At 30.1% G+C, this 26,708-nt stretch overlaps 1 protein-coding gene across 5 annotated transcripts; it reads left to right on the top strand.

The window, feature by feature from the left end:
* Positions 1–3,119: 3,119 nt before the first annotated feature.
* On the top strand, positions 3,120–25,917 carry LOC105253390 (putative fatty acyl-CoA reductase CG5065). Of its 5 annotated transcripts, none has more exons than XM_011261395.3 (9): positions 3,120–3,309; positions 15,600–15,824; positions 15,944–15,963; positions 20,141–20,225; positions 20,310–20,552; positions 20,621–20,869; positions 22,127–22,476; positions 22,625–23,221; positions 23,634–25,917. In XM_011261395.3, exons 5-9 carry the CDS (start codon positions 20,340–20,342, stop codon positions 23,773–23,775), a joined length of 1,551 nt encoding a protein of 516 aa, XP_011259697.1. In that variant the 5' UTR covers positions 3,120–3,309; positions 15,600–15,824; positions 15,944–15,963; positions 20,141–20,225; positions 20,310–20,339; the 3' UTR covers positions 23,776–25,917. The 5 variants fall into 5 exon arrangements, with proteins under 5 accessions (XP_011259697.1, XP_011259696.1, XP_011259698.1 ...); XM_011261396.3 differs by lacking the exon at positions 15,944–15,963 and adding an exon at positions 9,306–9,488 and having other exon boundaries at positions 3,126–3,309; XM_011261394.3 differs by lacking the exon at positions 15,944–15,963.
* Positions 25,918–26,708: the final 791 nt, after the last annotated feature.

The raw sequence follows: 26,708 nt of genomic DNA, 5'->3' as shown, positions 1-26,708 counted from the left end.
AAGCAGCTGTCATCTATGAATTATTCGATTGATTACAGTTGCAGTCGATAATTGATTTCTAATGGTAAAAGGTTGTTACAACCATTATGATTCACCCTGTATATATATATATGTATATATATATATATATATATATATATACATAAACTTTTTTATAATATTACTTATTAAATAATATCTTTTTATTGATATTTGTTAATGATTTTACATTCATTTTTTTCTATCTGGACGTGACTTGATATTTGTTACGATGCCATCAACTGACATTGATAAATAGTACGAGATATCTTTGTAAAAAGAAATGGAAAAAATCAAAAAGTTTTCTTTTTAAACAAATGTTAATGCATTTTACACTTTTGGAAGGAAAAATAAAATTTAGATTTTAATTTTTGTTTCCTAACATAATAATGAATATAATAATGATCGAAAATATGAAATTTTCTTGATGATAATCAATATAATAATCGAAAATAGTAAATTTAATAACTAACACAATAAATTCGTTATGCTCGAAATATAATTATAATATATCCTTTAATCTATTTTAATTTTTTATCTGTTATATTCGAAATAATAAATTATCTTTCGTTTTATTTTGATTTTTATTGATTAATAAAATAGATTTATTTTATTAATATATTTTATCTTGCTTAATAAATTAGAAAGTCAAATTGAAATTAATAAATACCAGAATGCGGGAATACAGAATATATATCAGAAATACCTGGAATACAGACTTAATATCAGAAGCAATATTGTGCAAAGTAATGATATTCGTAGCATCTTAAGAAAAAGTTAGTATTCTATAATAAATGTGTTTGCAGAATTAGCTCACCGCATATAACTGAAGACAAATCTAAAAAAAACATGATTTTACGTTGACTCTTTTCATGAAATAAAGTAAACTAAAAATCCAAATATCTTGAAAGATTTATGTATATGTTTGGCGTGAAATAGTTCGAATCTTTGATCACACTGAATATTCAAATTTTCAAACATACGTAAAAACCGGATATGTTAAAAAGCGGAAATATTTAAAAATATTCCTTTGCGAATTTATTATCGAGATCTCGATGCATTGACGTAATTACGAAGAGTTTTTTCATGAAATGACGACAAATTCTCGCTTCCCACTTTTCTTTTGTTTTACTTAAAAACTTTTATTTTCAGTTATAATTTTGATCCAACTAAATGACATACAAGAATATAAAAGCCGATGTATGTGTTACTCTCCGTTTACACATTTTTGAAACTTTTCGCATTGTGCTTTTTTTTCTTGTACACAATGTTAGAATTATGCAAAAAAGGGAAAAGAAGAATTGAAATTACACACACACACACACACACACAAACACACACACACACACACACACACACACACACACACATATATATATATATAATGTAGAGAATATGAATTATGAGTGTGCCATAGATTTCAAAATAAATTTTACTCAAAAACTATATTATTATTGGTAAATCTTTCTTGTAAACTATATATAATAGTCTACGCGTAAACAATATAAAGTATATTTAATGTCATCATTTATGTCATCATCTTATTGTTAGTATATTTAATCGTATATTTTTTTCTTATGTATATAATATTTATTTATTTTTTTATCGATACCAAATTTAATTTTAAATCCTCTATAGAGAGATAAATCTTCTATAGAGAGATTTATGTAGAGAATCATTTACATGAGAATTGTTATATGAATCGTATGAATCATTATATATAATGATGTGTGTCTTTATTTATTTATTTCTTTTCTAGAATTAACAATTAAAGAATATGGAAAAAAGGAGTAAAAAAGATGATTATATTCATATAATTAAATCACAAATGAAAAATAGGAATCTGATATACATAATTATACAATGGACTTTTGCCACTAGAAAAATTCGAATAAGTACGAAATTGATTTATCAAAATAAATGTCAAGGTAAATGTGTATAAATAATTTTGTATAAATAATTTTTTAATCATTGTGAAATCTCCTCGTAAAATATCCTCGAGTAAATATCTGTTAAAAAATATAAAATTGTATAATAAATCCTTATCAATGTGAATCATCATTAAAATATTAGAATTAATAACAACACTTAATCTCAAAAAAACATTGTAGAATTTTTTAATTTATTCTACGAAATATATCTTAAAATATTTCAGTTTGTTTAATATAAACCTAATATAAACTATACGTTCCGCGTTATATTAAAAATATTTATTTATTCGCTGATTCAAGGAGTAATACAAACAACACAGGTCTGTAAAATTTTAGATTTGGTTAATTAAAAAAAGCAGAGTAATGAATCTGATAGATTTTTGACGCTAGAAATGAATCTGACCGCAGAATTTTTCCAGCACATCAAGTTTTTGAGTAATTTGTTATTAACTAGTCCAAAAATAACTATTTCGCAAATTTCATGAATTTAAAATCCATTTGCAATTGCTATCGCACGATTTTTTTTTCACTGTGTTTTCGGAATGCGACATTGGAATGAACATTTAAATAAACTGTTTTATTACTAAAATTACGTCTCCGATTATTTCGCCTTCTCCTTCGTTACCGGCGTACAAAGTTTCATTAGAATCGGTGAGTGACAGTTGGGTACTTTTACTTGAAGCGTAAAATAAAAAGTGACTTTTGAGTTTTTACTTTCTTGTTTTATATTAGTTTTTCAGTTTCCAATTTTTAAATAAATTTTTAATTTTTTAATATTATTATTTTTGAAAATTAAAGCAACTATTTTGTATAACAATGTTTTCAATTAAAATATTTCTATCTAACTTGTACAAGTTTTCTTCCTTATACTTCTATTTATCTTGTACAAATTTTTATTCTTAGTTGGCGCAATTTTTTTATATCACTATTTTTGTAGACAATATGACAGTTGGATACAATTAGTGCATGAACTTGGCGCCCTTTTTTTACCTTTTTTTAAAAAAGGTAAGTTTTTGGGGATTTTGAAATCTACGGGACAACCCCCCCCGCGGCAAATGCCCAACCCCGATAGAGAGCAAGAGGAAAGAGAGGCCGCGCACGCGTGCGAAATGACACGAGATGCGCAGAGTCGAGGTGAGCTTATTCGCGCGCAGCGCGGTCGGCCCGCAGTTGGCCGCCCTGAGAGGGTATCTGGCAGTTCACCGAAGATGGCGGACTCGATTGGCATGCGAGGGGCATTTACGGAAAAGCGGCGAGCACGCGAAAAATCGGCGATTCTGTGTTAAAGCGATACTGTCAGCGTCATCCGCGCCCGGAGTGCGCGTCACGAGACAGGAGGAGATTCCCTCGATCGGCTGAGGTAAGCGCGACATTGATTTTCACGGGATGCAAGACGGATGCGGAAGGCCGCTGTCGGCGCGGCGCCCGCTGCTAGGCTGGCCGCGCCTACTCTGTCATCGACTACTTCTTTCCCCCTGTACGTCTCTCTCGCCTAATCTCGCCGTCTAATCCACGCGGTCCCAAGCACGTCTCTCTCGCCGCCGAACATCGCCATCCTCGGGATCCCGGGTTCATCGGTGCTCGCGTGCGAGCGCGACCCTCTCTGTCGGCCGAGCTCCCAGAGAGAAAACTCGGAGCGCTCGACGGGGTGGTCCGCTTTAAAAATCGACCGAGGTTGCGACGAGAGAGAGAGAGAGAGAGAGAGAGAGAGAGAGAGACGCGAGTCTCTCTCATCGCTTGCACGAGGAGAATATTGTCGAGCGGCTGACAGTTGGAAGTTTATCGTGGATTTTATTCCTCTTACGATACCATAATGAGTCGCTCCGAGCTTGAACCCTGGGCGGAGCAGCCTCCCGAGTCGCGCCGAAAATTCGCCTCGCCCTGGCTCGGCCTCTTTTCCCTTATCTCGCGTTTCGCGTTAACAGACAAAACAGAAGTATCGCTTCGATTCGACGCCTTATCTCGATGCGACATCTTATCTAGATACATTCTCTCCCTGCATTTTGGTACTTATTACTTGCTGTCGTCTCGCAAAATTCATCGTTCGCTCGAGCTCGTTGATTGTCGCATTTCAAGCGTGATATTTAATTGTCGAAAAATTATACCGACCCACACACGCTCTTTTTTTTCTAGCGCGTAATATACGCTGCACTTGTGCCAGCGAACACCAAGTAACATTTATATAACTGTTAGTTGTAATTTCCCACTCAGCAATATAACTGTTATATAACATGTAACAGTTATATCGTCGAGTGAGAAATTATAACTAACAGTTATATAACTGTTATTTGGTATTTGCTGGGGTGGAAATGGTAAAAGTTAAATCGCGTCACGCACACTTCGCGAGCCGTTTATTCTTTCCAGTTACATGCTTGCTTATGTAGTTGCTCGTAATTTTACAATTAAGCACTACGGGTCTTTTTATCTCGAGCCAGTAAGTCTGCGGAGAAACCTGATCGATACATACTGCGTCACTTCCACGTTACCACCGCATGCCGAAATCTCGAGATTCGACTTGCATTTGGGATAAATTTCCGTCTTAATGTTTGCGTCCGTATGAATTTTCCCGAATCGCGTTCACGCCAATGAATCGGTTGATACGTCTTGGGAGATGAGGTTTCTCGAATTGATACGATGGCTTTAAAATAATCTAATCGACACTAACGTGAGAATGAACAATTTTCACGTGATTTCCGACTCATTCAGCCGTGCACACTATCGCTATGATTATTTCGCACTATTTTTCCGATTATTATATTATTAATAAACTGCGGGATATAATCTTAACTGTAGAAAAAAATCATGAAAAAGTAAGACTTGATATTATAAATAATTTTGTGACTATAGAATATACAGAACAAGCAAGCGAAAAAAACAAAATTCATCTACGACAATTGGAGCTTTATTTCTTTCTCAGATAAAAATTTTACTCCACTCTTACGAAATTCGCTTTGTAAAGTGAATAAATAAAATAAAGTTTATGATAGACAAATAGATAGAAAATTAAATTATTTATTTTTTATTAAAATTATTTTAATATTTTATAATATTAATTTTTATTATAAAATTAAATTATTAATTGTAAATTTTTTTATAAATTGCACATAAGCTATTCAATTATCAGAAATCCTATGTGATACTTTTAATAGTTTATTAATTCTCGTGTATAATCGCAAATAAAAAATTTTACTCCGCTTTTGAAACTTGTTTTATAAAATATAGATAAAATAAAGTTTACGATAGATGATACATTTTTTTATAGATTGCATAAATTATTAAATTATTACAAACTCTGCGTAATACTTTTAATGATACTTTTAATAATTTACCAATTTCTGTGCATAATCGCGAAAAAATGTACCACATATCTCAGTCTTAATTTATTATAGATATTTTATTTCTAGTTATATTGCGAAAAATAAAAAGATCTTTTTGATGATGTATTGTACAAATCATAAAAATGTAACTCATGTAATTTTATGATCTATTGCAAAAATATGCAAAAATTTTATTATAATATAAAAATTATAAATTGTATACAATTAAATTTATAGAAATCACAAAATTGAATTAAAGATGTTAACAAACATAAGAGTCCTTAAATACTCTTTGAATATTCATTCATCTAATAATAAAGTAAATAATCCTTCGTATAATATTATCTCATGAATTGATATCAATTTTTTTCGGTGAATGATTTCGAAATTATTATGGATTAATGTTGTTTACATTTTTAATAATTAATGAGATTCATTCTAGATACTTGTACTTGTATGATATTCAAGCACATTTTAATTTATTATTAATTGTTACATCATATTTTTTTTGCGTCAATATATATTTTATTTGGATGTTAATTTATGATTTATGAATTAAAGTTTATTCACTGATGAAGCTGAATTTATATATTTGCAGCTACATAGTAATTATAACTATTTAATTTAATTTTTGTATGATTTTATGTTTGAGCGAATGAAAGTTTTTATAAATTTACCATTAAATCAGGATGATTTTCGATCAACGAACATTTATGAACAACAAAGATATTTTAAAGGATCCTCTAATATATGATGCGTTTTCTGTCTAAGATTGAAATAGAATAACTTGTCACTTATTTTAAAACAGCAATCACATCACAATTTTTATGGAAATATTATTCATATCACAAAGAATAAATATGTTAGTTCATGCATGATGAATTATTAACACATTTTCAATTAGATAATATTTAAATAAAATTTTCTAGAAAATGGATTGAGCGAAATAGATTTATAGCAGACTTTCAATTTTCCGAATCTTTTATATATTCTTGTTCTTCTGATCATTTTTTATTAAAAAATTTAATTGAATTATTATTCATCAAAGATTCTAAGGACCTTGAGAATTGAATGATTCTAAGGAATTTGAGATTATTAAGGAGCGGAAGATATTTTTGAATGTGCATAATATTATGTGCATAAATTTATGTTTTTATTAATTATGACTTGTTTTTATTATTTATGACTTTTTGATTCCAAAAAAGTGACAGTATGAGATTATATTACATTCTATTAATCTTACATTAAATATAGTGAACGAAAACTGTCACACTAATTTTTACAAAATTAGTTGAATCGACAATCATGATGAAATATCTAAACACGCTATATTTAACTTAAAAAATAGCTATTTTCAAAATTTTATTAAAAAATATTTATTAAAATAAAATTAAAATATTTATTAAAATAAAATTATGCTTCATAATGTCTTTTATAGTTTCTGACATATTCTCATATTGCAACAGTCACATTATTTCCAAAATTAAAAAAATATATATAGTGACCTAAAATTATCGGGTATTTTTTTAAATAATAGATTCTTTGATTGGATACAATTTGGAGGCGATTTTTCTTCAGCATAAACGTCGAGAAATGTCATTTGGTACAAGTTTCTAGTTTTTGTTATCATGTACATCTTTGTAATTAAATCTTAAATTAAAATTCTATTAAGGCAAATTTTATTTGAAATTGGAATATAATTTTGTTAATCTTTTAACCTTTTACAAGTTTGCGAAAAATCTTTTTTCTTTAATTATTTATAATTCAAAAATTACCATATTTCGATATTTTTGTTGAGAGAAAATCGTTTCCACTTGGCCATAGATTGTTATTGAAAGATCGATATAGTTTTAGGATGCCTGCATATCTTTTAATAAAAATTTATATCTTATTGAGTGCTACTTTTTTGGAAAAGATAAGAAATCTAAATAGAATAAAAACAAAATAGTATATATAATAAGTATGCAATTAAATTGTACAAGTCTTACATTTTATATATACTAATAGTATATATAAAATGTAAGACTTGTACAATTTAATTGCATACTAAGTGACACATTAATAAAAGAACATTCGGCGTTAGCGTGATTTTATATAACACAAACAAATTAAGAAATTAATTATGGTGTTTTAATATGAAGTCTCAATGGTCGTATTCTCAGCACAACTCGTTTGCGTAACGCATGTGTTACGTCAAGCGTTATGTAGATCGTATTTATGGAATAGGAAAATTAAGTATGCGTAAAGTATGCGTTAAGATATATATATATATATATATATATATATATATATATATATATATAATGTGCGTAAAATCTTGTTTATGTGTTACAAACAATTACAAAATAGATTCATTGTTTACAGTAATCATGAAATTTGTTTACAGTAATCATTAAATTAAAAAAAATTTATAACTCTAAAAATATTCACGAAGAAATGTAACAGTTTTTTTTTTTAATCACACATACATATAAACGAAGGACGCACTTTTCTTATCACTCTGTACACGACAAAAACATTTTACATTTCTGTCGTGTAAAAATTTTTGTGTGAACATTTTACATTTCTGTCCTGTAAAAATTTTCTCGTGTAAAAATTTTTGTGTTAAACTTTTAATATTGTTGTTTCATTATTTTGACTTTTCTGCGTTAATATTCACCTAAGAGTTAAAACAACACAATTAATATGTAATGAATTTTTGATGATATATTTTATATCAAGGTGAACAGATAAGTCCAGGTGAATAGATAAGTTGTGCTACTTTCCTGTTTACAGTTCCCACATCTGTCAAATCAACATATTTCTTATTTATCATAAAGAGATAAAAAAACAACTTTTTTAAACAACTACTTCTACAAAAATGTAAGAATAAATATTTTATTTTAATTAAATTTAACATTATAAATATCCTAATTTAACATAAATTTTAGTTCCAGATAACGTTCAAGTGTTACATTTTTGTGTTAATTTTTCATTTGTCTTCTGTTAAATTAACATAACATTAAAATTAGAGTGGATAAATTGGGACATGTGAAACATGTTAAATTTTTAACACAAAATTTTTCGCTGTGTAGTATTAATATGGTTCTTAATGATTCTAAATTTGAGTAATTATTATGAGGTCATAATTTAATTAATTATTCCGAAACACTTGAATATTCTTATTCTTATTATATTTCTCTCTTATGTGTACATAAATTTCTATAGTTTAAATTGCATAATTTGTAACAATACATCGTAAGATTTAATTATATAATTATTAGCAATAGGTACATACAGCGATAGATGGATATATTTTTTGATAACGGTGAAAAATTTATTAACTGATTAGATTGTAACAATGTTAATTGATAAAAATTAATGAACTGCAATTCAATTATTATCATACATTTCAATAATAATTCGGCAACAGCGATATTAATTATAAGTTACATTACTCTTGATATTAATTCTGATTTTTGATGATTAGATTATTATGTTAATCTTGACATCCTGGTTTTTTTTATAAGAGAAAAAGAGAATATGTTTCCGTTACCTTTAAATAAAAAAACACACGCAAACATAACATAAAAATTTTTATCTCAAATATATTCCCGAAGACTTTATCATTTTTATCATAGAATAAATTTACATCGAAATGAAATTGACGTCAATCCAAAAATCTTTAATTATAAAAAAATAAGAAAAAATGATTCGTAACGAACAATTTCTCGATTTTATGAAAGTACTTTCCGGAATTGATTACACTGATGATTGATGAAATAATTTAACGTACGTAAATCGCGAATAATATATCAATAACTTGAATAATGCAAAAGCGAAGGAATAAACTATTCGCTGCATTAAATAAATATTTATTTTACGGCCAACAGGTCATGGTACTTTTTTCGACATTCTTTTATATAAAAATGAAAAGTCTCTGCACACGTGGTAAGGCGATGCACACATCGCGGTGTGAGGTGCGGTACGGGATCGGCTTCAGTAGTGGGAGAAAACGTTCCGTTCTATCGAGTGGATAGGTATAAGGAACTTGAGTTAGTTTCAGATACGCTCAGTAGACGTTTCGTTAGTCGTCCGTTAATCTTCGAAGGAAGGAATTCATCGCGTTTTTACTCATTGCTCAGGGAAAGATATGTGAGTCTTCTTGTTCATCCTGATCTCGATAACGTTCTTCAGATACTCGCTTAATCGAGAAAAATGATGGCATTACGAGACCGAATAGGTAAGCGAAAATTCTATTCGAGAAAATACATCGTATTAATGATGTTTGGGAGAAATTTAGAATGCTTTTCGATTAATAAAACACGAATAAACTTTCTACAGAAACTTATTGACACATAGATAAGACGATAAATATTTTTTCCATTATTTCACACAGCACACACATGTCGTAGAGCCTATTGTCGTAGCACAAATGACAAGTGAAGGACTCTTTTCGTATCGCCTCTTAATATATTGTTGCTATTGTTGCTAATATATTGATCCATCGCATGATTCTTTTACGCGAAAAAAAATGCACGATAATCTTTCTCTCGGGATTATCCCGCGCGTTCTGCATGTGCATGTGTCATGTGTTGATTATTGGTCATAGAAGTTACGATAGCATGTCTGCGATTTGAGATTAACTTGGATCGTGTGACATATATTATCGTTAGATAATATCGTGTCGATATTACAACACTTATCATATTTACTTACGGAAGTTAAAAGTGAGAGTACTACATTTCGTTGCTGAGAAATTTACATCTCATTAGGTCAATCAAAACCTGTTTCTCTACAATGCTTTCTGTAATGAATTGGAGATATACATCTTTAAAGTTCAATGTACTAATGATATTATCTATGATTTACGCCAAGCGTGATATTCTTGAAATATCTCTTTTTTTCATCGCATTTGATATACATATATAATGTATTTACCTATTGCGATCGAAACTCTTGAAGGAAATTACATATTTTCTTTGTGATTTATTCTTGAAATCTCTAAGTTTATTTATCGAATATACAAACATAACACACACACATATTTATATGCATATATTCATTTATTCCTATGAGAGTCACTCTTCCGCGAAATTATATCTCCAAAAAGATATAAAATGCTTGATTTATAAATTATGCATATACAGGGTATCAAGGCAATCTCTTCCTAAAAAAAGCTCTTGTAGCTTACCTTGAGAGCTTTTCAAAACACTATAATAAAGTATTTTTTCATCGAGTACTTTTCGAATTATGAAATAATCTTTTAATTTTACATAAACCATAAAATATCTAGTAAAATATTCATTTTACGATTATCTTACCTTAATACTTTTATGTAGAAAATAATGAGAGGAATTAATTGGTGTAAAGAAAACACATAATTGTTTCGAAAAAAAAATTGTAATTTGCAATTAATAATTACATATTTTTTTTGTTTTTTTGAAACAATTGTGTGTTTTCTTTACACCAATTGATTCCTCTCATTATTTTCTACATAAAAGTATTAAGATAAGATAATCGAAAAATGAATATTTTACTAGATATTTTATGGTATATGTAAAATTAAGAAATTATTTCAAGCCTCATAACTCGAAAAGTACTTGATGAAAAAATACTTTATCATAGTGTTTTGTGAAAAACTCTCGAGATAAGCTACAAGAGCAGGGAAAAAATTGCCCTGACATCCTGTTTATATTCATTTTAATGATTGAATCAATTTTCGCATACATTCACTCTATATACTCTTTTGTTTTATACGTGCATCCGCAATAATTAAAATTAATTCGTCCAAATTAATTGAGGAATAAAATCATGAATACATAATGATGCATTGTGAATTATATTTATAGAAATATGCAAAACCGTTTTTACTTTTATAAATACAACTTGGAATTATAAATATACAACGCTTTCGAATAAATAATTAAATAAATGATCAATCGAATGAATTTTTCGAGAAAGAGTACAGAAGTAATTTGCGTGGAACGCAAATATACGTGTTGGAATTCTATACGTGCAAGAGTTTTCTACATGTAAAGAAAAGAAGGACAATGAAATTCAGCACAGTATGTGATGTGCAAATAGAATTAGTAATAAAAATACAATGTTAATTGGTTGTGTCTCCAGCGTATAAAATATACATTGTATCAAAATTTTCAAATCTAACCGGAAACGTGTCCTTCTTTTCTTTAGATTTTAATTATCGATATTTTAATATAAACATAAAATTTTACATGTACATGTAATTCCATTTGACACTTCGATATCTGCACTCAAAAGAAATGTTCTTGCAACTATAGCAACAATTTTCTAGGTACAAAAAATTGAAGTAGATTAATAAAAAATTAACCGAAGTAGATTAATAATTAACAAATATTGCATGCGTTTTAATCAATCTAAATGACAGAGTCAAACTTTGGAGTTGCTAGTGAAATTTCGAAAGAAAATCTTTCTAGCCATGTTAAGGCTAATTATACTCATTACGAACATTCATACTCGTTAAAGTTTAACTGTGAAATACAGAAAAATCGTTTTTCACAGAAGAATCATTCCAGCTGTAATATAATAATTCTCGTTTATGCAATCCAGTGATTAATATGGGTATTAATGGGGTCATGAATTTGCAAGAAAACATTATTAAAATTGGCTGCTATAAATTCTACGTGTCCTAAACAATATTTTTACAGGACAGGAACATTTTTATTATCATGAAAATCTATCAGTAACAACGAAACACTTTTTTGCAACAGGGCATGGCGCAATAAAGAATCGGTTCGCGATGCATTATTTAGCATCTGATCGCTCTACCATGTCAATTAAATAAGAATGTCTTTCTAGTTGCGTCTTTCAGCCACGCTCTGATGCGTGGCATGCTTTTCGGAAGTCAATGTCCCGCTGACACACTTTGAGATGCAGCAAGCGGATGGAAGGCGTGCTATTGGCCGTTATTAAATGCACGTTGCAACCGTGTTTTACTATCACACGGTACCGGTATCCATAAGCAAACCTGTATATATTACGCAAAATTTCGCGTTTTCCAGAATTGAACAAGTTTCGATATAATCACCTGAATCACCTCTCGATCTACCTGTTATCAAAAAGTTATAAAGTAAATAAGGCACATGGCGCGATAATTTTTCACGCTTCTGATATAACCAGAATAATCTTCTCGCCTCGAGTTTCAACATAGATCGCCAAGAGATTTATAATATCTCCCATCTTTCGATGCTCGCTCGTGAAAACTGTACAGTTTTCCCGCGTTGTAACTGTCAATGATAATAACGAGCGTATTCAGCAGAAAAAAACCGTTCAGTAGCCACCCAACACAAAATATTGCAGCAACATTGCTGCGATATTCTGTGTTTGCTGGGGTAGCAATCAAACGTAATTGATTCCCCATACAGCACAAACCATTGTTGTTACATTGCTGCAATGTAACAACAGTGTCGTCGAGAGAAATTATTTCAGACCTATACAGCACAGACCGTTATTGTTACATTGCAGCAATATTGCAATATTGCTGCAATGTAACAATAGTCTGTGCTGTATGGGTGTCTGAAATAATTTCTCTCGTCGACATTCGATGCTGGAAATAACAGTCAATCATCGATTATTTATTAAAATTTATTAACAATAAGCGGTTTTTTTTCTGTCGAATACGCCCGAAAAAATGTGCCAATTTCGTTGGCGAAAAGTTTCTAGCTCGTTTATCGCTCTTGCTTTTATTCCTGTTCTTGCAACATTTGGTAAAAGGCGAATTCCGCAATCACGTATACCGGTTTCCGTTTATTCACGCGGGGTGCCCGAGTTACGTGAGCGAAATATAAGGTACTTATCATCGGGCCATCAGGGAGGACACCGGAAAGCGGTGAGAGTGATGGCCGAAATAAAAGGGAAGGGTGAAGGAAGGGTGAGGGAAGGAAGGACATTTTCGCGGTCGCAGTTGCATGACCATGGTCAAGATCACGCTCGCGCTTGTCGGATTCGTCATGTAACGGATTTATACGTATATACGTGTAACGGACTCCCCGGACGCTCGGTTTCTCCCGGTCGCTTCGTTTCAGGACAGTGACCTAGAATCCTCTCCGTATCCGTTTCTATGTCTATGCTATACGAGTATATTTATATGTTTATATTATAGCACTTATCCCTAACTACTTCAGCAGTTATCGATACGCCCGATCGAATTTGGATCTTGTCCTGTTAACGATTGCGAGAGAAAAGGTGAACGGGATTGCCGATTTGCAATACCAAAATGTCAAATCGTCAATCGGGATAAATATCGAATTTATAATACAAATAGCATACATATTCTTTTAATAATTTAATTTACAAGAATGAATATAATTAAATATAAATTTAATTTACCTTAGTTATGATATATTTTTTTTCCACAATTCCATTTTTTTTTCCATTTTATTGACGTTTAAATGTCACTTAACTTAATAAAATATTAGGATTGTAAATTTCTTGAGAAACTAACAAAGCAGTATTTTTTCTCTTTTTCTCGAATCATAATGTCTACAGTGTTACAACGGTAGCGCGTGTTCAAAACTGCGATGGTTACGTAAATGTCGCATTGTGAACCTCCGCATGCTACTAGTAAATTGTCGACAATTAATCGCACGTAGCGTGATGTCGACTGCGAAGAAATCGTGAATTATAAATGTATATTCACTTTTTTTTTCAACCATAATTTTACAACGATTTTTTTTAGTCAATTCACTTTCATCTATTACATCCTATGCTATTTATTATTGCAGTTATAAAAATTTTTATTGAAATTTGAATTCTTTTTATTCTCTCTTTCCTCATAAAGGAGGGGAAATGCAGTTACTAAGCAATATAAATACTAACGCTACGTAAGATAATTTCGCATCGTATCGCATCATGTTTGATATGACAAATATTTCTCGCTCGTCCGTGGATTAATATACTTTGCGACTGGTCAGATATTCTAAAAACAACAATATAATTTTGTCAATTCATTCCTTTTCATAGTCATAAACCCGAATAGCCTTGTAACCCTTTTATGGTACGTTTATCACATTGTTCGCAAATCAGTTGGCAAGGCTTATATGCTCTTTCATACAGATTATCGATCTTCTGTTCTCTTTTATTACATCGCCTTAAAAAACTAACACCCGATAAAATTATAAAAAGTTATTTTGTATACATTTTATTTACATTTATATCTTCTTTTATTATAATTAGTTTATTCCCATATTTTAGGCAAAACAGATTTTAATGTTATAAAACTGTGTGTGTGTGTGTGTGTGTGTATGTGTATTAATAATCACAATTACTGCATAACGTTGAAGTAATTCTTTATTATTAAAATATGGAAACGACTAACTAATAAAAAAATTATGTAACAACCTGATAATTAAGTTTTTAAAACGAGCAATAAGAGCCCATCGCGGATGGTAAAAATGCGTAATATATTTTACTTGGTGTATATACCAAGTTATAGATTCTCAAGTTTGAGAATTCTATAAAACCCCTCTTTACCCCACCTGAAGAGAGCCAAATTAATTATCAATTTTATTTAAAAAAATTATGAATGAAAATAAGACATGTATAGATTATACAAAAGTATTAAAAAAATACACAAAAGTAATATATATTTATATATATATATTTTTTTTTAAATGTAACATACTTTTTTCCAATCGATGATAACATGTTATAAAATGTTCTCAAAATTAATAGCAATGTCTAAATACGATACATCCGAGAATCGGAAGTCAAGTATTATTGATCTTCACTGCATGTGTCTGTTGGATGTGTCTAGATGAAATAAAGGTAGAATTCACTTTAGATGATCTATTTTTCGTACGAAATTCGAGGCACAATTCTATTTATAATTTTATACGTTTTGTGTAATATGTCTCCGCTCAAGATAATTCGATGAAAGTATAATAGAATACTAAACAAAATATATACATCACAACATACACATAGATGTATTAAGATATTTTCGATACACAAAAATTATAAATAAAATTCTATCTTGATTTTTATATCAGTTATAGATATATCGTCTGAAATGAGTTCAAGTTTTTATCAAAATTAAATAACACATATCCGAATATTACAAAAATATTTTTTTGTAATAAAAAAGACAGAGGAACGCAAAATTTTATTACTTTTATTATTAAAAGTATTTTAACGTTAAACATAAACGTGTCGCGAAAAGAATTGAGATGTTTCTATTAATTTTTATATCAATAACTTTTATATTAATCACGATATAAATCTGTATATTAATCGACATTGTATCTGTATATTAATCGACATTTGCGTAATTCTCAGGATTTTAAGAAAACTTTGTATTTTGTGCACTATTCAGAGTTCATAACTATAAAAGACACGAAATGAATCCGGATGTTGGATCTAATTGTAAGCCGCTTGGAAGATCACAGTACGGTGTACACGTGTGTGAAAAAGGGACGACGCACCATTCGCAGACGTTCTATCATCGTTTTTGAAAGTTATTCTTGCCGCTTCATTTTTCAAGGATCGAATAATAGAAGAATAATCATTGAAAGAAAATTGAACAGATCGCATAATAAAGGTAACGTATCCTAGGTGATGTCACTAAAAATATACAAATAAGCGTACGTGTCGTATTCTCTATGGGTTACATAATTTTTTTCGTTTCGCCTAATCTAAAGTTTCGCTTTTATTCTTTAGAACGCGAGAGAAAGCAAAAGGTAAACAAAATTAAACTTAAAAAAACATAAATATTTATTTTTTTATTTTAAAGATAGCTTGTTTCTAAACAAGATCATCACAAAATTATATTTTAAAAGTATAATTTTAAATCACTACAAAATTATATTTTAAAAGTATAATTTTAAATCACTACAAAATTATATTTTAAAAGTATAATTTTAAATCACTACAAAATTATATTTTAAAAGTATAATTTTCAACTGATTGGATATGTAATGCGCGTACGTTAATGTGCGCATATTATTTGTTCCTGATTAAAGATTCATTTCGCCAATACTAAACAAGTATATATTATTAATACACTATATTATATTACATTATATACTTATATTGCATTATATATATATATATATATATATATATATATATATATATGTGTGTATGTATGTATGTATGTATGCATGTATGTATATATGTATGTGTGTGTGTGTGTGTGTGTGTGTGTGTGTGTGTTTTATATAATTTATCACATTATCACATGATAAATATATATATAGTATATATAAATATATATAGTCCGGAAATAATGAAAAAGAAGAATATTTTATCAACATCCAACTGAATCATAATATAAATAATGTTATGATAGCGGATTCTCATATGGATCTGAAGATATTACATTTTAGAGATATTGATTTTCGCATCAATTTTTCAATACAGTATTCTAAGTTTTTAAATAAAAGATTTATTTAATAAAAGATTTATTTGCTTATTTTTAATTACATTTTTCATATATTATTTAATATATTTTTTAATATATTATATTTTCATGAAAAGTATCATTTTATTTTATCCAAACTCTTCTACTTTCAATCAAAATTTCTACCGCCCGTGTGCGATGCACACTTCGTACGCGCGGTCAAAACAGCTATAGCAATTATTATTAGGAAAAAAAATTATTAATTATTAATTAAAATAAAAAATTTTAATTTTTAATATATTATCTTATTATATCTTATGATTATTATACTTGTAAAAACTTTGAAAATCGATTTAAAACTTTGAAAGTTGATTCTGCTTGCGAATACCATCGCTGAAAGATGTAGAATAGCAATGATAATAATCAAATTAAATAGTAAAAAAAGACAAAAAAACCACAGCGCTAGGTTAATGGTAGCTACAATTAAAAGTGAAAGAATTTTTAATATAAAATAAGTCAATACATGATCATATAAAAATAATCAGTTGACGCTTAATTAAAACGATAGACGTCCGTTTCGATCCCATTTGGATCATTATTAACACTGTCATTGTCTAACAAAGGAAAATTCAAATTAACAGAAAATTATGAAAACAAAATATAGAAAAAAGTCGCAATAAAGTCGATATAAGCAGAGATCTCACGGACGCAAACAGAATAAAAAATAGATACAAGAACAATATAAAATTATAAAAGAAAAAATTGGATATAATAAAAGGCGCGCGATTATTTCATTATAATTTTTGCATGTGTTGCGGGGATATGTGTTGCTCCGTTATGTTTTCTTCTACAGATTTTCATTAAATCTATTGGGATGTGTTTCTTACCATCTTTCTTTCTTCCTAGTACTAAAATTTGCACTTTCCTGAGATAAAGCATCTTCAAGAAGACACATTATCTTTCATGCCTAACGGATTATGTTTTCGACTGCTTTTTTACCAGCTCTGGAAGACTGGCAGGTGAGCAGCACATATCGCCGTTTCGCGTACAGGAGATATCTATTTAATTTTCTTTATAATTACGCGCGCGCCTTTTATTATATCCAATTTTTTCTTTTATAATATTCTTATATTGTTCTTGTATCTATTTTTTATTCTGTTTGCATCCGTGAGATCTCTGCTTATATCGACTTTATTGCGACTTTGATCTATGTTTTGTTTTTATAATTTTCTGTTAATTTGAATTTTCCTTTGTTAGACAATGACAGTGTTGATAATGATCCGAATGGGATCGAAACGGACATCTGTCGTTTTAATTAAGCGTCAACTGATTATTTTTATATGATCATGTATTGACTTATTTTATATTAAAAATTCTTTCACTTTTATTAATTGTAGCTACCATTAACCTAGCGCTGTGGTTTTTTTGCCTTTTTTCACTATTTAATTTGATTGCTATCTTATAATCACTTTTATTTTCTTATATTTTTAGCAATGATAATATTGCAAGAAAAAAACAAATAAGTGAATTAACATTTAGTATTAATTATTATAAATAATTATTATAAATATATTTTTATTGTTCTTATCGATGTAAATTTTTTTCAAATAATTTAATATATTTCAAATATCTGTATTTTTATAACGTTAGGTTCGATCCACACTATCGGTCTGCTCACGCTCCGCTCACGGTCTGCTCACGATCTGCTCACGGTCTGATCAAATATTTTTCCATTGTTTATAAATGTACATATTCACACTATGAGTAGCGATCAACTGTCGATCTGATCTCGTTCCACTCTCGCTCTAGCAATGATATCCTCTGAAAGAATATTTTGCCGGAACGTGATCGAACTTCGTCTGGACTCGTACCGAAGTGAATAAACGTAGTGAATAAACTTTCAATTAATCCATCGTCAATCTGTCTTTGTCGAACAGTATCGCGAGCAGTAAAGCAATATGAAAAATCTTGGTCATTTGAAAAAGGTACGTATATGTATATTGCTTTATAATTATAAGTTAATTATTAATATATTTCTTAATTTTTATATGAATATGTGCAAAAAAATATAAAATTTTAATGTAGTGATTTAGTAAAAAAAATAAAAATAAAGTAAAAATAAAAAAAGTAAAGTAAAGTAAAAATTGTACTAATCGTCTGGGATTGAATCGAGAGCGGATCGTGAGAGGAGCGTGAGCGAACGAACAGTGTGAATACTATAGTAATATGATCGGACCGTGAGCGGAGCGTGAGCAGACCGATAGTATGGATCGAGCCTTATAATAATAAAAGCACGTTCATATACATTCGTATAATGCAATCGTACTATATAAAATATATTAATTAAATATTTTTAATTACGTGAAAATAAATTAGAGAATCAAAAAATCTAATTTAATGTGAAAAATCAAGATTTTATGATAATTTTAGAATTAGAAACGCTTAAAATTAAATATTTATTAATATTTGTACACTCCGACCATAATTATGAATAAAAAATGATGTCCGCCAACAGAATTGATTTTCAGAGTTTTAAATTCTTACATATATATAAATAGTAATATTATAATACACATATGAATAAACACAAAAAATTTATGAATAAACACAAAAAATTGACTAAATAATTAGGCAATATCGAGTTAACACAGATGTAAGGCATGAAACAATAAAAAAACTACTTCCATAATCCATACTTTATTGATGATCAATCAATATAATTGATTATCAATAAAGTAAGTAGTTTTTACATTGCTTCACGTCTTACATCTGCGTTGGCTCGATATTGCATAATTATTTAGTTAAATTTATATATTTTATACTTAAGCCGTCAAGTTAGTTAATTTACAAAAAATTGAAACATTTTTGCAAAATAACAATGCAAAGTTGCTAATCATGAGTATCGATCAAAAGCAAATAAATTTTTTAGATTGGCTATTGTATCTTTCATTAATGTATTCATTAATGTATATTCATTGCAGTGTCATAAATCAGTCTCAGAATTTCATTAGTGATCTTATTTTTGCGTTCGCAGATGACTTTTCAAAATAATTAAAAATTCATTTCACAATATTTCCAGATCCATTTTGATATCGTTTTACAATCTGAAAATTAGATAAATAGTTTATAATTTGAGATACGTACATAATCTGTTAGGTACATAGATAGACACTCTATACGAAGTTAGAAAAATAAAAATCTTTGTAATATAACAATCATCCTTTAAGAAATGACATTTATTTATTTATTTATACGTCTTGATATAACAATTCTTAAAATTAATATTAATATCAATTAATTAAAAGTATAATTAAAAGTATAAATATATTAAAAGTAGAACCAACATTGTAATATTAAAATTACAAATTAAACATCAATCTAGAGAAAACGTACTTAATCGTTTACCATCGGATCATCTACAATTTCTTTGTAAGCATTACATTCTACAATTTAATCGATTTCATCAATTTATAATCGTATTCTAATATATATGATTTTTGATATAAAAAATATAGAAGCACAAGGAAGCATAAGGAAGCAAAAAGACATAGGAATCCGAGGCATATTTCCTATCGGAAAGTAATTCGTCAAGAAATTCGGGTAAGATATATTAATAATTTATTTGAATTAACTAAATAAATTAATAAATATATTTGTCTATACTAAACTTTTTCTAATTTCTAGTACTTTTTAAAGAACGCGTTCATTCTTGATATGGCCACGATGGCTGGAGGGGAGTACACATCCGTGAAGGACTTTTACAGAGATAGATCGATTTTTATAACCGGAGGCACGGGTTTCATGGGTAAAGTTCTCGTCGAGAAACTACTGAGATCGTGTCCGGATATCAAGAACATTTATCTTCTGATGAGACCCAAGAAAGGCCAAAATGTTCAAGAGAGGTTGCAAGAACTCTTAAACGCACCGGTAATTATTTCTTTTTATTTTTGTATTATTGCAATTTCGAAAAATTTAAATCATATTTCTTTCGTCAGTTATTTGAAAAATTACGACGGGATTCTCCGGGTGAGCTGTCGAAGATCATACCTGTGGCTGGTGATGTCACGGAACCGGAACTGGGCATCTCAGCAAACGATCAAGATATGCTAATACGATCGGTATCGGTCGTTTTTCATTCAGCGGCCACCGTTAAATTCGACGAGGCATTGAAACTCTCAGTCACCATAAATATGTTGGGCACCAAAAGATTAGTTCAATTGTGCCATCGAATGCGTAACGTGGAGGTAAGAGAAGACATATTTTCTTCATCGAATCGCAACGTCGAGCCGAGATTGATTTACAGATCTTATAAATTAAAGTCGCTTAAGAGACTTGTCCATCAATCTTATGCTTTACAAAAGATTACAGCGTCTTTTTTCTACGGAAGGTTACATCTCTACTACATCGAAAGATACGTTCTCGAGAATCTTTTGAATACTTCGTTTCGTTTGCTCATGGCATACGACGTCGATTTGTAATTAATCAACAGCTCTCTAACTCTGTCCAAGTTTCTGCTTAAAAAATAGTGAATACATTCAGTTTGTATCTACATATTGCGAAAGGTAAATAGAGCCGGTTTATACGGGTATTTGTATTTTGTGCACTTTTATTATATCGCGTTATTCAATTTTAAATTTTCATTCATCGATTGCCTAATCAATATTCCTGTTACGTGATTTTTTTTTAAATTATAATTTAAATTTATTAATCGGATTATGAAAGTACATATTATATGTATAGCGCGCATAGGTAAAGAAACATATTTACAACTTAAAAAATCGTGCAAAAAAAATGACGTACGTCCAACTCGTAAATAATGATATTTAATATTAATATAAATATTTTATTTTTGATAGTTTATGAGCAAATTATGAATAATTATTCAATCTATTTATTGATATAATATTGCACAACATGATCATTATGGAACGAGCGATAAGAGCCTAAAAACGCGGATGCTATTGCGTAATTCTTTTTTTTTTTTTTTTTTTTTTTTTCAAACATTAATTGTTCGCGAAAAATTTTTTTTTTTATATAATATTGCATTGAAAAATATCTATTTCGATAATCTAGGTATATTATAGAATATAAAAACTATATACTTCATACATACACACACACACACATATATACACAATGATAGAAAATTTACAAATATATCTAATTAATTATAAAAAATTATATATAAAAATTATATATTATTTTAATAAACTAAATTAAAAATTTAATAAATTAAATTAAAAAATAAGCTTATGTGTATTTGATCCTTAAATAAAGATAAGATTAACGTTCACTTTTTCACTTGTTTCTAAACGTCTTCACTTTTATAACTTTTTCATATATACACTAGATCTTTATACACATAATAGTTATTAGGAGTGCACGTTTAATCTGGTTTAATCGATGCACTGAAATGAAAGTCGGACATTCACAATTGCAATTCGTGTTTCTCATAATTTATAACGAAAATAAACGCGATAAACGCAAGTTTTTAATCGCAGGCTCTCATTCACGTTTCGACGGCATATTGCAATTGCGATCGACATGATGTCGCCGAGGAGATTTATCCGGTGGCGAAGGAACCCGAACAAGTGATCGCTCTGACACAGTGGATGGACGATAAGATGGTTGAAGATTTGACTCCAAGTCTGATTGCTGGTCGACCGAATACATATACATTTACCAAAGCGTTGGCCGAGCGAATGCTTCAGCGGGAAAGAGGTTCTTTACCGGTGGCGATTGTCAGGCCATCGATCGTGTTGTCATCGTACAGAGAACCAGTTGCCGGTTGGGTAGACAATTGCAACGGGCCTACCGGGATTATTGCTGCTGCCGGAAAAGGCTTCTTCAGGTAACCTAAGGATCATAATTAATGATAACGCAATACACATCGTTATTTTGGTTCTAATATTGCAATCTGACTAATTTTAATAATTTTCACAAATAGCACGTATGATCTATAATATGATTCCTATAAATCTTCACAATCTCATTTATAGAACTATGCTGTGTCACAAGGACAAAGTGGCGGATTTGGTGCCTGTCGACATAGTGATAAATCTTATGATTTGCGCGGCATGGAAGACTGCGACGCATCGCACCGACACCATCTCGATTTACAACTGTTGCACCGGTCAGCAAAATCCAATAACTTGGAAGGAGTTTGTTGATCTGTCATTCAAATATAGCCGGCTACATCCGGCAAACGATGCTGTCTGGTATCCGGATGGTCGTTGTCACAGCTCCATTATCCTAAATAAATTGTGCGTGACACTTCAGCATACGCTACCCGCGCACATTTTAGATACCTTCGCACGTCTGAAGGGCTCGCGACCGATAATGGTCCGTGTACAGGCGAAACTATCCAAGGCTACCAAGTGTCTAGAGTACTTTAGCACGAAACAATGGAACTTTAGGGACGACAACGTGCGACGACTCGGTGAACAACTCAGTCCGGAGGATCGGGAAATATTTATGTTCGATGTCAAGCAGATCAATTGGCCGTCATACTTGGAACATTACATCTTGGGAATACGACAGTTTATTTTGAAGGAGAGTCCGGACACACTGCCAGCTGCTCGTTCACACATTACAAAGTAAGATATCTTTTTTTTTTGCAAGTCAATGCAATTTCTCTATAGAAATCTCTTTCCTAAAATCTGTTAAGAGAGAAGTAAAGCAATATTAAAAAATCTTTCCAGACATTAGTACAATATTAATTTTTTCATTAGAATCTAACATGTTTATATTTTTAGAATTTAGAATTTACATCTTATAAAACGTACTTATTTTTCTATACTTTTTTCTCTTTTATTTTTTAAATAGTTTTTAAGTAATTATATGTTAATGTCCAGTAATTTATTTGTATTATTCTGCCATCACATGTATTATATTTACATGTTTATAGAAAGGATAAGGACTTTTCTATCTGTCTGTTTATTTCTCAACCTATTTATTAAGGAAAAAAATTCTCTCAGTTTGATACGCTCTTACTTATGTCTGTTACAGACTATACTGGCTTCACAGGGCCATGCAATTCGGGATGCTGATAATAATGCTACGCGTTTTACTATTACGCAGCGCTGCGACGCGAGGAGCTTTCTTTTCGTTGCTGTCTATCGTACTTCGCATATGCCGCTTGATTGTTTGACGGCTCAGAATAGGCCCGGTCGATGATCGCGATCAGCCGATGAACACGAAGCGACCGCTATCTATGGAGCGTTATTTAAACGTACGATTTGTTCTTCGACCTCGTTGCTCAGTCTCCTCAACGATAAAGCGCTACCCTCATACCACCCATCGATTGGCCTTCTCGATATTAATCGTTGACGAGTAACATCATCGGTTATAAATATTCGATTCATGACAAAGCCGTGATTCGATCGCGCGCGATCGAATAAGATCTTCGTAATGAAATTATCTCCCGACGAGTACAAGTTCTTCAATTTTGCATATATCACAATAATTATTATTATTATTACTATTCTTATTCTTATTATTATTACATTACCAATGTTATATTGTCCCGTGTAAACCGTCGCAGAATCAAATCGTCTGTTTCTATATAGTAGTGTGATCGTCATTGCGTGTCCCATTATGCTATAGAATAAAAAATAAACGCGCATCACCACGATTATTCCGTTATAGCGTCATCGTACATCGATACTTTGCACAACGTCAATTTCTAATAAATAAAAGCCAAGTTGTATCGGCACACGATTGTTGCTAAAGCGAGCTCGGTACGTCTTTAGACTAGCCAGTCGGTTTTCGGTAAATGGTAAGAGATGCTCGCTAATAACCATACATGTACACCTACAAACAAACACACACATACATTCTCGCAACACGACGCATTGAGAATCCGTCGTGCCTTTATATCGTTGATATCTGACATTCTTTTCCTTTTTTACTCTGTGATGTAAGATACTTAGATAGATATTTTGCTACAACCACACAAAGACTCTGTGGTTATGCATACAGAGATGAAAATTGCAATTGAGATTTTAGAAATAGTAAGAAGGCCGATCACACACATGTAAAAAGAGTATCATGATAAGAGTATACGTTAGTTAGAACAAATAATATAGTGTGTTTTTTTGAGAACTGCCACTGATACGCGCCAAAATCTTAGCCGTATACGTTACGTGTCTTGTCCAGAACAACGAGAGATCGGAGCGCGCAAATATTCTTACAAACTTGTCGAAAAGCTATCACATTCTATCTTAATGAAATTCTCTCTATGTATCTTACACATATTGTTGTCACAGGATCGACAATTTTGAAGGCATTGGCAACTCTTATCAGTCAGATCCTATCAAAAATGATAAAAACGCAAAAAATCAAAATCCCCGAATTAATTAATTGCTTAAAAAATTCATGTGCGATTAAAACTTATCTTAATTAATCGAGATAAAACGGTACTGGGTTTTTTAGATGTACAAGTCGCGATAATCATTTGAACATTCATGCTCCATCCGTTGTTGCCTGTGTCTTTAAAATGATTATGATACTACGCTTTGTATTATTTATTAAAATAGGTTTTTTTTTTACACATGTATCGATTTTTTTCGCATGAAATAATTTATTACTTTAATCGGAGCGGGCTTCCCCCCCCCCTTGCTCCATTCTCCTTATATGTTCTACGAGCATATCGATGAAATGTTGTCGGGCTTCGGGAATGAGAGAGATACACTTGAAATAGAGATAAGCGTAAATGTAACAGAAATATCCACGTTAATTAGCAACGTAAGAAAATGACAAATAACTTTAATTTTGCGCCAAGAGTAAAAGAGGAGTAGTGCTACGAAGGTCACCATCTGCTAGTCTCGTCTGTATTGTTACTCGGTTACACAGTGCATATAAAAAAACAATATTTAATATATAATTAATTTAATTAATATTATACTCTATGCTACTATAAAAATTACATTAAAAATGATGAGTCATTACACGAGCCAGTTCTTCGTTGTTTTCCTGCTCGATATCCTTTCACATCTGACACATAAATTTTTATTAAATGTAGCGAATATATTGATGATCCTTGTCTTCACGCATCAAAATACCGACATAGAGAGACGGATGAAATCGATATTTATTTATTAATATCCATGTGTGTCGCTATTTATAATTGGCGAGAGCTCGCGATGCATCTCTCTCTGTCTTTCTCTCTCTTTCTTATGGCGTTTGATTTTTATATCGCAAATTTTTTAATATCTTTCAAAACAAATGTACTATGTATATGTATATATATATGTTAGATTCTTTTTCCGATGAATCCGCACGAGATATTTTAATTTCATTATTATTATGATTATATTTATTACTTATATTATTTTATATTTATACTTATTTTATTGTTAATTTATATTGTTCATGATTACTAAAAAAATTAATTGAATAAATGTAACAAATTATAAATGATTTTATTTTAATGAAAGTATTCTTTTTTTTAAATATTTTCAAAACCAAAATATCAGTATTTTATATATTTTATATATCTACGTTATATTACGTATATATATTTATATTATTTATATTATTATATTTATATTATTATACTTTTCTCAAAATGTATTTTTCTCGAATGTATTTTTCTCATTATTAATTATAATCTACAATATTGTTAATCTATGTTATTCGTCATTGCTGATAAAAAAGTAACCATTATTTTAATGAAAAATAAAATAAAATTAATAATAGAATTAATATAATGAAGATGCAATAAATTAAATATAACGCATGGACGCTCTGCTTTTTTTTTATAAATTTTGAAATGAAACGTTCGCCTCGCGATATGAAACGGAGCGCGAATGACGAGATGGTTTAGTTCCAAAAATACGACGCTCTCGTTTGACGTTTCCGCTTATCACGTTATTAAAGAGCCGAGAGTCCATTGTTGCGCGCGCCTCTAAGAACCCGGCAAACATCAAGTAACATTTATATAACTGTTAGTTGTAATTTCCCACTCAACAATATAACTGTTACATGTTATGTAAAAGTTATATAACATGTAACAGTTATATTATAAGTTATATAACTGTTACTTGGTGTTTGCTGGAAAGTCTTATCGAATATGATACAAAT

Source organism: Camponotus floridanus, unplaced genomic scaffold, assembly GCF_003227725.1.
Source record: "Camponotus floridanus strain SB8 unplaced genomic scaffold, Cflo_v7.5 scaffold39, whole genome shotgun sequence".
NCBI classification, from domain to species: Eukaryota; Metazoa; Arthropoda; class Insecta; order Hymenoptera; family Formicidae; genus Camponotus; species Camponotus floridanus.
The sequence above is the reverse complement of the archived record's forward strand: the minus strand, read 5'-3'. Positions and strand labels throughout refer to the sequence as shown.